Source organism: Eriocheir sinensis, chromosome 23 (genome assembly GCF_024679095.1).
Source record: "Eriocheir sinensis breed Jianghai 21 chromosome 23, ASM2467909v1, whole genome shotgun sequence".
In the NCBI taxonomy this organism is placed as follows: Eukaryota; Metazoa; Arthropoda; class Malacostraca; order Decapoda; family Varunidae; genus Eriocheir; species Eriocheir sinensis.
Window position 1 is genome coordinate 4,233,756 of NC_066531.1, and position 12,885 is coordinate 4,246,640.

General features: G+C 43.8%; 1 protein-coding gene across 1 annotated transcript in view; it reads right to left on the reverse strand.

Annotated features, from left to right (window-relative positions):
- LOC127002430 (zwei Ig domain protein zig-8-like) overlaps window positions 1-6,836 on the reverse strand; it is a 60,510-nt gene extending 53,674 nt beyond the window's left edge. The window contains exons 1-2 of the mRNA XM_050868345.1: window positions 6,718-6,836; window positions 6,425-6,595 (exon numbers count right to left, since the gene is read on the reverse strand). Of these exons, the coding sequence (XP_050724302.1) occupies window positions 6,425-6,480 (56 nt within the window). The 5' untranslated portion in view covers window positions 6,481-6,595; window positions 6,718-6,836. The remainder of the gene's footprint in view (window positions 1-6,424; window positions 6,596-6,717) is intronic.
- Window positions 6,837-12,885: the final 6,049 nt, after the last annotated feature.

Genomic DNA, 12,885 nt, shown 5'->3' on the forward strand with positions numbered 1-12,885 from the left:
TGTAGGAGTCAAGATTCTTTTATAAAGAGGATCAAAGATGAGTTTTCGGGGTCAGCATGAGCCTTGCAAGATGACGCAACTATAAACACTTGTCTGCACCACAGCGGACTGGAGCCGGCCACAAGACCGCGCCAATAAAGCCCACTCGCGCTGTAGGCCAGAACGTAAATCTCTCTCTCTCTCTCTCTCTCTCTCTCTCTCTCTCTCTCTCTCTCTCTCTCTCTCTCTCTCTCTCTCTCTCTCTCTCTCTCTCTCTCTCTCTCTCTCTCTCTCTCTGTGTGTGTGTGTGTGTGTGTGTGTGTGTGTACACACACACACACACACACACATACATACATACATACATACATACGTATATATGTATATATATATATATATATATATACATATATATATATATATATATATATATTAAATGGGGTGATCATCGAAGAAGAACAGAGTAGCAGACAGTAAACAATCAACACACACACACACACACACACACACACACACACACACACACACACACACACACAAACACACACACACATAAACACAGACATAGGAGGCAAGATACAGCCCCAGACTTAAACCGGGATGCATTCAATGCCAGGTGGAGAGGCGTGGATTGAAGAGACTCCCATCTGTCTTCAATCCGCCGTTAATTAAATCCGGGACCTCATTGTGACGCTAGCGTGCTAAACATTGCACTGCGTAGCTACCTGTGTGTGTGTGTGTGTGTGTGTGTGTGTGTGTGTGTGTAATAATAACAATTATATTAAGATAAAAATAATAATAACAATAATAATGATAATGATAATAATGATAATAACAATAATAATAATAATAATAATAATAATAATAAAACTGTTTATTCAGTTTCGGCAAACGTTACGCTGAACATTTATATATAATAGATACATTTTAAGGAGACAAGTCCAAAAAAAAGGGGGATGGTAAACGGGGGTCTGACATATTTGTGTGAAGGGTGGGGTGATGGCGCTTGGGGGGGAGGGGGGGGGAGTGCAGCGTGGTGGTGCCGGGAGGGGGGGAATGATGCAGTGTGGTGGTGCCGGGAGGGGGGTAAGGGGCGCTCTCTTCCAGATGACGGTGAGATGTTGATCTTCAGGTCAGACGCTGGTTCAGGTGGAAGGTGGGATGCAGGTGGGTAGTATCTGCAGGAGGCCACTCAGGTTACCCAGGCTTAGTAATGAGATGCTAAATCCATGGGCCGGCGAGCCAGAGGTGACGGATGCTGCCCGGCTGGTTCTTCTATGTGTTTCTAGCGGAAATAACACAGCTCTCTAGGACAGAGTGGAGCCTAAGGTTGGTACTGTCAGATGCTCCCACCCTTCACACCAACTATTTCCAAAGGCCAAAAAGGAGGTTAATCGAGTTCTAATGAGTGTTCTTTTAGGTTCACGGTACAGAAGAAGGCTCAGACAACCACCAGGGTCATAAAAGTACGCCTGAAAATGCCCTAAACTCCCACGAAAGACTAGTAAATTACGTGTTCTTGGGCGCAGAAATGTTTAAAAATATGGCCCTAAGGCTCTTCGTCTCATCAGCTCTCCTCCTCTTACTGATAGTCTTCTACCTCTTAATTTCCGCCGCCATGTTGCCTCTCTTTCTATCTTCTATCGATATTTCCACGCTGACTGCTCTTCTGAACTTGCTAACTGCATGCCTCTCCCACTCACGCGGCCCCGCTGCACACGACTTTCAACTCAGCTCATCCCTTTACAGTCCAAACCCCTTATGCAAGAGTTAACCAGCATCTTCACTCTTTCATCCCTCACGCTGGTAAACTCTTGAACAATCTTCCTTCTTCTGTATTTCCTCCTGCCTACGACTTGAACTCTTTCAAGAGAAGGGTATCTGGACACCTCTCCTCCCGATATTGACCTCTCTTTCGGCCACCTCTTTGGATTCTTTTTGGGAGCAGCGAGTAGCGGGCTTTTTTTTTTTTATTATTGTTTACTTTTTTTTGCCCTTGAGCTGTCTCCTTTGTTGTAAAAAAAAAAAAAGCCTTGATGAATGTGGCGTGCATCTTGCTTCACCTGAGTAACGAAACTGCCACATTGCACTCTCATCTAAACTGAACTTCCCTTGCTGCTTGGGGACCGAGATAGTGTCCTTCAGAGCCTCAGCATGTCGGCATGGACGGGGTAGATGACGAGGCGCCGGCGACACACACAGCACTCACTACCCTTCGCGGCACCTTTAGCACACTGCACTCTCACTGTCTGTCTGCATAATAAGTTGGAGGAAAAATGGGAAGGGGCGGAGGATTGGCGAGGGAAGAGAGTTACAATCTGACCCGGTGGCTTCTGCTGAGAGCGCCTTGTGACACGTCTTGCCCCATTGAGATCAGGACAGAGAGTGTGTGTGTGTGTGTGTGAGAGAGAGAGAGAGAGAGAGAGAGAGAGAGAGAGAGAGAGAGAGAGAGAGAGAGAGAGAGAGAGAGAGAGAGAGAGTGTGTGGCGGCTAAAGAGAAACAAAGATGAACTCCGGGGGACAGCATGAGCCAAGCAAGACGGCGCCACTATAAACACTTGACTGCGCCATAACAGACTGGGGCCGACCACCAGGCCCCACCAAGGAAGCCTATCGGCGCCATAGGCTGAAACGTAAAAAGAAAAAGAGTGAGACGTAATGGTTCTGGCAACACTGACTAGAGGTGACGTAATGCTGGTAAAGGCGACTAACAGATTATCGTACTCGGCACACTGCATGTATAGTCCGGTTTCTGACCCATAACTATAAATGGTGTATAAACCTTATGGCTCGCAGGTGTATCATTCGGCATCCGCTACCACGCTGCGTACATAGGTTGGGTGTGTTTCAGAGTAAATGTCTGCGTGTCATGGAGCTCTAAGGTGTACACGCACAGCTCGGCTTGAGGTAGAGGCAAATGTTCTTCACCTCCGTATGTACTGAGAGCATCGTCGGGATAAAAACATTTAGGAAAACTAGCATTGACAACGTGGCCCGCGCTCAGCTGGTACAATATAAGCACGGGCTCAAGGTGCGGTCACACTAGCTACTGATATCGCTGGATCCAACGATACGGCTTGATCGGCCAGCCATTTGCGCTGCACAAGCGATTGGTACCGGCTGCTTTGAGCTATCGATACGGACCGTTTTCACTGGCCGTACTGCTAGCGATGGCGGTAGCCGAATGGAAGGGAATAAGAAACTATCGTTTATTCAGCATACATGCGATCAAAAAAATATTCCATTTATTTTTTGGGAGGGACTTTAAATGCGTAATAAAAGAGCTAGACGACAATACAAGAACATTTCCAAATGTTTTTTTTTTCTTTAATGGAAATATAATATTCAGTTTTCATTTGACCTCGGTGACTTTCCAACGGGTCACCTGTACAGCAAGAGCAAGAGCGAACACACTTCGGTCTTTCCTTGCCAGCCATGGTCTTATCCATTTCTGTGTGGGTGCAATTGTATGGTCGAGTGAAAGTGCCTTCAGGAACAGGCTGCCGAACCACACATCTGTCTTCTCAAGAGCTATTTTCAATTGATAAAAACACATTTTTCTCTTAACTTTCAACATAATTCATTCACTATATTTTCAGACTCAATGTCAGCTCTTCAGGCCGACATTGAACGGACAAGAACGGACACGAATAAAATACAGGGTTGCCATGGGAAACACCAGATATACAGTGGTGGCTGAATGGATAGCGTGACGGCGCCGCGTTCAGGACAACGCGAGTTCAGTTCCCGCCCGGTGCCACCAAGCTGGGATTTTTCAGCCGCCGCCGAGTGGCTTAAAACTACCCACATGCTGTCCAGAAGACCACCTATCAACCCGGACTCTAGATTATAGGATTAAAGATGAGCTCCGGGAGGACAGCATGAACCAGTGCAAGATGGTGCCACTATAAACACTCGCCTGCGCCAGAACGGGCTGGGCCGACCATCAGGCCCCACCGGGAAGAATCCTTCGGCCGACCATCAGGCCCCACCGGGAAGAAACCTTGGGCCGACCATCAGGCCCCACCGGGAAGAAGCCTTGGACCGAACATCAGGATCCACCGGGAAGAAGCCTACCGTCGCAATAGGCCATGACGTAAAAAAAATAAACTTATTCCAAGTTCATCGCGCTGATTTGGGTGCCTGGCCACAGCATTATACATGGCAATGAACAGACAGACGCTTTAGTTAAATCAGCTGTCGAACTCGAGGGAATATGCGAAGTCTTTCGTGATCTTCAATCGTGTCTCTCACTTTGGAAAACAGCAATAACTCTTCTGTGGCATAGGCAGTGGACCGACCTGTGTTTAAATACAGTAAAAACAACTGTCGTCCAGAGAAGCACCATCAATCGCATACATAACTCTCCGCGACGAAATAGTTCTGAGCCGAGTGTGTATGAACAGCACCCGGCTTACACATCTGGACCTCTTCTTCTTCTTCTTCTTCCGCAGCGTTATTATCCCGTCTCTATACGGGGTCGCTGTTCTTGATGAGTCTCCTCCATCTAACCCTGTCCTCCGCCACTTCAAGGTCCAAGTTCTTCTCCCTGCCGTCCGCCACAATACAGTCCTTCCATCTCGTCCTGGGTCTTCCTCTCCTCCTTCTGCCACCCACTTCCATGTCCATTATCTGCCTTTCACAACTCCCTTCCTCTCTCCTCATGACATGACCAAACCATCTCAGTCTCGATTCCTGCACCTTCTTACCCACACTTGTTACCTTAACTGTACCTCTTATGACTTCATTCTTAATCCTGTCCTTTCTTGTCACTTCCAATTTTCTTTCACTACTCTTCTTCATTGACACAGTTTCTAGGCCATATGTCATAGCTGGCCTCACTACTGTTCTATACACTTTCCCTTTTAATTTCATTGGCATTCGCTTGTCACAGAGGACTCCTGACATATCACGCCAATTATTCCATCCCGCCTGTATCCTTCTTGTAACTTCCGCCTCTTCATTTCCATCTGCCGCAACCGTTGAACCTAGATATCTGAAGTCCCTCACGCTATTCAGAGACTGGCCATCTAATGTTGTGCTCCTCATGTCCTTGATCCTGGTCTGTCATCACCATATATTCCGTCTTACTTCTGCTTATTCGCATTCCCCGCCTCTCCAATGCTATACGCCACTCCTTCATCCTCTCCTCCACTGGACCCCTACATGAATATAATATTTCCACCGACCTGCCAGACGTGTGATAACAAACTGTCCATCAGTCACCACCTTTCTGTTAGATTTACCCGTGAACGCAGTCCACGTTAAACTACTGTCGAGCGAAGAACATTCCCTTCACCTTGGCCATTGTTCTTGTTAACGGGAATCTCGAGGTGACCTGTCTATTGCTGCTTGTCTTAACCCCTTGACTGCTGATTTCCTACAAGAAGACCTCACCAAGCTACAGAGATGGAACAAAAAGTGTCTGCTACAACTCAATGAAGAAAAATGTAAAGTCCTGCACCTTGGGAGGGGAAATCCAGCACACCAATACCACATGGGAAACACTCCACTATCCACCACAGAGGCAGAGAAAGACCTGGGACTATATGTTACCAGGCTACCAGGGAAGGCCAAACGCGTGCCAGTCGCAGCGAACGGGTTAAGAGACTGGCTTAATCGAAGAGATGTGACGAAATTCTCTGTTGGTTTATAACTTCTAAATCAGTTTATCAATACATATATATATATTTTTTACGGGTACTTCTTCTACATGTTGCATATGTAAATCAATGTACAATTCCTGGTTGCTCAACGTAATAATCAGCATTAGTTACATATAAAATAGATATATATGTTATCCTATTTTTAAATGAGATGTTGGTCTATTGCTTGGCCACACAGCCTCCGTGTGAATGAATGTTGTATACGTGAGTTCTCTCATCAACCCTTCTCAGTTAGTTTTGATTAACTTTTTCTAGAGTTATTTGTTTAATCATTTTTTTTATGTGTGTGTGTGTGTGTGTGTGTGTGTGTGTGTGTGTGTGTGTGTGTGTGTGTGTGTGTGTGTGATGAATGGATGTCTGTAAAAATGATGATAAAAACATAAAATAAAACCTTCAAAATTATAAATAAATAAATAAATAAATCTGTATCTATCTATCTATCTATCTATCTATCTAGAGAGAGAGAGAGAGAGAGAGAGAGAGAGAGAGAGAGAGAGAGAGAGAGAGAGAATAGCATGACCTGGACTGATCGCCCGTCCCCTAAAAACATTCTCTCTCTCTCTCTCTCTCTCCACCCCCGCATTGGTAAACATTTGTGTGGTGTATATGTGTTATGCTTGTGTGTGTACTTATTTGTTTTAGTGTGTGCGTGTGTGTGTGTGTGTGTGTGAGAGAGAGAGAGAGAGAGAGAGAGAGAGAGAGAGAGAGAGAGAGAGAGAGAGAGAGAGAGAGAGAGAGAGAGAGATGTTTTCTATTCCCTCACCTCCTAGTTGTCTTACCTCACGGGGGAGTCCATACTGACGCCCTGCCTCTCTTGCTCTGAATTCCGTGTCATGTTCCTGATGACTCCTCACAACAACGACACTGGACAGGCTTTTTAAAGTGTCACCATATTTTGTTTTTTGGTTTGTCAACAAATATTATAATAAACAGATATTCATAAGCTTTCTCTACATCGTAATCATAGAAAAAGAAAACAATTTTTTTTAAATATACATGAAAATGAAGTGTACGTCATGTTACATTCGCTATGTTTACATGGTTGCATTTACGTAGTTTCCTGAACACCCACTAGAACGTTGTAGAACACAGCTATCACATCGTATTCACTCTGTAATGCCTCATACGAATTTTCTGACTGAATAATAAATAAGCAGATACACCTCCGACGTACACACCACGACGGCGGGCGGCCGACTGCTGACTCCAGGGGGAAACAGAATAACGCCGCCAGCCTTGCAGTTGCAGCTTGCCCGCATGCTCAATAGGAGGCCTCCTGGCGCCCGCCCACAGAGCCAGCGACAGATTGCGCAAATGAGAGAAAATTGATAAAAGCGAAACATTTTAATAGGTAGCTGCGGGGATCATGTTTCTTAAAGGCCCTTCCCTCTAAGCGAGAAAAATGAGAAAAAAATCATCACTCACGCAAACCATTTCATAATATATATCAAACTATTTGTGATCAGATTATGTATCATCTTTTTGGGGGGGTTTATATCAAGGCAAAAACTAGGCTCGTCGCTGGTTCATGGTAAAGCCACAAATTTGGCCCATCGCTGCTACACGGTTAAAGGCCCTTCCCTCTAAGCGAGAAAAATGAGAAAAAATCATCACTCACGCAAACCATTTCATAATATATATCAAAGCATTTGTGATCAGATTATGTATCATCTTTTTTGGGGGGGTTATATCATGGCAAAAACTAGGCTCGTCGCTGGTTCATGGTAAAGCCACAAATTTGGCCCGTCGCTGCTACCGGGTTAAACGATTCCACCTCCCACATCAACTACTTTCAAAGGCCAAAAAGATCAATCGAGTTTTAACGACTGTGTTTTTAGGTTCATGGTACAGAAGATGGGTCAGTCTACCACCAGGGTCATAAAAAAAACGCTCATGGAAGCCTCGTCAAATATGTGAGACTGGGCACAAGAATGTTTTAAAAAATATAGCCCTTAAAAATGAGGCATCGAAAGGAATAATTGAGGCATTTTTATGGAGAAAGGAAGGCATTACTGAGTGCTGTATTGAAAATGTTGCTTCTCATAGGCAAGTCAAGCCTGGTCATTGATCTTTAACCTGTTTCTTTTTCCGGATTATCATGCATTTTTCAAATTTCTTGATAACACCCATGCACATTACTTGAAAAATTACGTTACTGTTTGCAAGAGAACAATTAATATTTATACGCCTTCTTTTTATTAAAACGAAAAAGAAAAAAGTTAAACAATCAAGCTGCTACATTGAAACGTGTATGTATGTTATGTAGTAAAAAATTAACCATGCATATAGATATGTTTACATGTATCTTTATAGATAGATACATAGACACAGATAGATAAATAGATAGATATATAAAAAGATCGAGGGATACTTAGATATATAGATAGAGATATAAACAAATACATAAATGGATAGATAAAAACATATATATATTATATATATATATATATATATATATATATATATATATATATATATATATATATATATATATATATATATATTTACATCTTCGCCTGTGGCGCCGGTAGGCTTGTTTTTGGAGGGGCCTGATGGTATGGCCCCCAGTGTTTATAGTGGCGCCATCTTGCATTGCCTCATGCTGCCCTCCCGGAGCTCATCTTTTATCCTAGAATCTAGAGTCCGGGTTAATAGATGGTCTTCTGGACAGCATGTGGGTAGTTTTAAGGCACTCGGAGGCGGCTGAAAAATCCCAGCTTGGTGGCACCGGGCGGGAATTGAAATCGCGTCGTCCTGAAGAAAGGATGCAGCTCAAGCGTATAAAAAAAGTGTAGAATAAAAGGCCGCTAAATGCTGCTCCTACAGAAAATAAAATTAGATAGTGGCCGAAAGAGAGGTCAATTTCGGGTGAAGAGATGTCTTGATACGCTCCTCTTGAAAGAGGTCAAGTCATAGGCAGGAGGAAATACAGATGAAGGAAGGTTGCTCCAGAGTTTACCAGTGAAGGGGATGAAAGAATGAAGATGCTGGTTAACTCTTGCATAAGAGGTTTGGACAGTATAACGATGAGCTAAAGTAGATAGTCGAGTGCAGGGGGTCGCGGGAAGGGGAGAGGCATGCAGTTAGCAAGTTCAGAAGAGCAGTCAGCATGAAAATATCGATAGAAGATAGAAAGGGCTGCAACATTACTGCGGAATTTAAGAGGTACAAAACTGCTGATAAGAGGAGGAGAGTTGATGAGACAAAGAGCCTTTGAATCCACTCTGTCTAGTAGAGCTGTGTGTGAAGCACCCACACACATGAGGTGCATAGTTCATACGAGGAAGGACAAGGCCCAAGTATACGGACAGCATATGTGCGGGGGAGAAGAACTGGCGGAGACGATACAGAACGTCCAACTTTGAGGCAGCTGATTTAGCGGGAGATGAGATATGAAGTTTCCAGTTAAGACTTTGAGTTAAGGATAGACCGAAGATGTTTAGTGTAGAAGAAGGTGACAGCTGAGTGTTGTCGAAGAATAGGGGATAGGTGTTTGGAAGATTGTGTCGAGTTGATAGGTGGAGATATTGAGTTTTTGAGGCATTAAAGGACACCAGGTTCCTTTTGCCCCAGTCGGAAATAAGATCAAGATCTAAGGTCAAGCGTTCTGCAGCCTCTAATCTGGAGTCTTGTAATTCCTGTTGAGAGGGAGTAGAGTCATCGGCGTAGATCATTAATGAATAACAGAAAGAGAATGGGACAGAGCCCTGTGGGACACCACTGTTGATAGGTTTAGGGGAAAAACAGTGACCGTCTACCGCAGCAAAGATAGAACGGCCGGAGAGGAAACTGAAGATGAAAGTACAGAGAGAGGAACAGAAACCGTAAGAGGGAAGTTTAGAGAACAAAGACTTTTGCCAGACCTTGTCAATTTTTTTTTTTTTTTTTTTTACAGCACAGAGAGGAACTCAAGGGCAACAAAAAGATGTAAAAAAAAGCCCGCTAACTGTTGCTCTCATATAGTGATAAGTATAGAGTGCCCAAAAGAAAGGTCAATTTCGGATGGAGAGGTGTCTTGATACACTCTTCTTGAAAGAGTTCAAGTCATAGGCAGGAGAAAATACAGACGAAGGAAGACTGTTCCAGAGTTAACCAGCGTGAAGGATGAAAGAATGGAGATTCTGGTTAACTCTTGCATAAGGGGTTTGCACAGTATAGGGATGGGCATGAGTAGAGAGTCGTGTGCAGCGGGGCCGCGGGAGGGGGGAAGTATGCAGTTAGCAAGTTCAGAAGAGCAGTCAGCGTGAAAATATCGATTGAAGATAGAAAGAGATGCAACATGGCGGCGGAATTTAAGAGGTAGAAACATGGACTAGCAGGCAGCAGAAAGCCTGTTGGCTCATTACTAGGCTGCCTGCGTTCAGTGATTCAATCAATCCGTTTGCCACAGGAGTGGCTTGCAGGGAAGGATTAAAGCACTTGTGTATCTACTCTTGGGAACGTTCAGTTCACTCCCGATGCAGCAAAGTGGCGATCAATGCGTTTCTTGAAGGAGTTGATGGTCTCTGCGCTAACCACTTCTGCAGGAAGGCTGTTCCAGTGGCGAACAACTCTATTCGAGAAATAACTCCTGCCGATGTCGGTACTGCATCGCCTTGCTTTAATTGTTTTTCCGTTGTTTCTTGTTCTCAGGTTGGTTTGTAGCGTGAAGAGTTTGGAGTGATCAACGTTGCTGAGCTTGTTCAGGTACTTAAAGACTTGTATCATGTCTCCCCGCAGGCGTCTCTTTTCCAACGTGAAGAGGTTGAGTCGCTCGAGTCGCTCTTCATAGGGCTTCGTCCTCAGTGATGGTATCATCTTCGTGGCGCGGCGCTGTACTCTCTCAAGTAATTCGATGTCTTTCCTGTAATTAGGAGACCAGAATTGCACGGCGTATTCCAGGTGGGGCCTTACCAGCGAATTGTACAAGGATAACATAACTCCCGGCGTCTTGTATTCGAAGTTCCTCGATATGAACCCAAGCATTGTATTGGCTTTCTTACAGGCGGACTTGCAGTGTTTTATTTGTTTCAAGTCACTGCTGATGGTGACCCCGAGGTCTCTTTCCTCTTGCACAACATGTAGTGGCTCGCCACCCATGTGGTATGTGTGGTTGCTGTTTCTGGAGCCGATATGCATTACTTTACATTTGGCAGTGTTGAAGGACATCTGCCATTTTTCTGACCACCGAGTGATCTGGTCCAGGTCTCTCTGGATAATTTCGCAGTCTGCCGTTGTGAGGGCCTTCCCACCCACCTTTGTGTCGTCGGCAAATTTTGAAAGATTGGATTTCAATCCTAGTTCTAGGTCGTTGATATATGATGAAAAGTATGGGTCCCAGCACTGACCCCTGTGGCACTCCACTTGTGACCGGGAGCCACTCGGAGGCCTGTCCGTTGAGTACAACTCGTTGTTTTCTTCCAGTGAGCCAGTCCTTGATCCACGCTGTCAGATTGCCGCCTAATCCCGCCGACTTGAGTTTCTTGAGGAGTCTTTCGTGTGGCACTTTGTCAAAGGCTTTCTGAAAGTCTAGATATATAACATCGCTGGGGATATGATTATCCCAGTTTTCATAGATACCTTGGAAGAAGTCCAATAAATTGGTTAAGCATGAGCGCTTGTTCCTGAAACCGTGCTGAGCATCGGAAATGATGTTGTTGTCTTCAAGGAACCTAACGAGCTTGTCTCTGATGATCTTCTCGAGGATTTTTCCCGCCACAGAGGTCAGGCTGATTGGTCTGTAGTTTAGGGCCACACTTTTGTCTCCCTTTTTGTAGATCGGAGTTACATTCGCTTGTTTCCAGTCTTTTGGGACTTTGTTTTGTTGTAGTGACAGATTGTAGATGGTGGTGAGTGGCTTGAGGATCTGTCAGTAAGAGGAGGAGAGCTGATGAGACGTACTGGACATCCGTCTTTTGTACCTTACTAAAAATACTTTTTTTTACTAACTGTACCTGGATTGCAGCACCATATCAAGCAGCACCATATCAAGTTCCGAGGGTAGTGCAAGTACCGGCATCCAAGCTTTAACATTAAATCGCCCGTCCTTATAATCTAGAACAGTTCTTCTCATCTCGCTCCAGGCCACGGATCACCAACCAAACAAAAGATAACTCATGGAACATTATTTAATTTGAAATATATCTCTTGAAAACAATTTCGAGAAATGATATAAAATAACAGCCAACTATTATTTTAATCTGAAAAATATTTCTTACAAACATAATTTCCTGGAAACATTTGCATTGGAGTACACAATTTTCCTGTGAAATTTATTTATATCAAACAGAATTTTTAAAATCATGCAGGAGTATACAACTAACCTGCACTACCCTTGCAAGTTTGATTAATTATATTTTCCTTGCAACTAGACTTTTGGATTCTCTTCTCACCGACAAGCTTTTCAGCGATAGGACACAGGACGGATGATCAACTAATCAGCTCGGCAATTCGGCGGCCACCAGCTACAGCACTTGACGGCAGTGTAATATGTAGCCGCGCGGCAGATGAAAAGAATCAACGAGATGGTTTGTTGCCTCGACTCGTACAGTAAATCATGGATATTCGTTTTATAATAGATTCTGTTTAGAAACTGAAGGTGACTCGAAGTGCTACTTACCAGCTACAACTTATTAAAGATTGCCAATATACTTCTGAAATATTAATAATGCAATGAAATGAATGGTCAATTACTTATCTTGATTACATCGTTTGTACTCAACTTTCAATAAAATTTAAAATCATGTACAGTCAGTTTCCAGTTTATTACCAAATACAGTGGACATCCTGTAGACCAAAAAGTCACCATGGACCACCAGTTGTCCATGGACCACCAGTTGAGAGCCAGTGCTCTAGAGCAGGGGTTTCCAACCTGGGGTACACTTACCCCAAGTGGTACATTTGCACTTTTCAGGGTGTACATTGGGTCCGAGAGAATAACCACTAATGTACAATACATGGTGTTGTAATCTGCATTCAAACTGCACAATGTCTTCAATTTCCTCATTTTAGTAAGCAAAACTGTTATTTAAATTATATCATCAATCTACTCATACAGATTTCATTATAAAATAATATAAAAATATTACAATTTCATCGTTTTTTTTATCCTAAATTTTTAGGAGTACACGGGAACCTAAAAAAATGACCAAGGGATACAGAGGAACAAAAAGGTTGGGAGCCCCTGCTCGAGAACAATGACTGTCAACCTGGGTGCATGATTTTTTTTCAGAGGGTCGGTCTAAATAAGGAAGTACAGGGG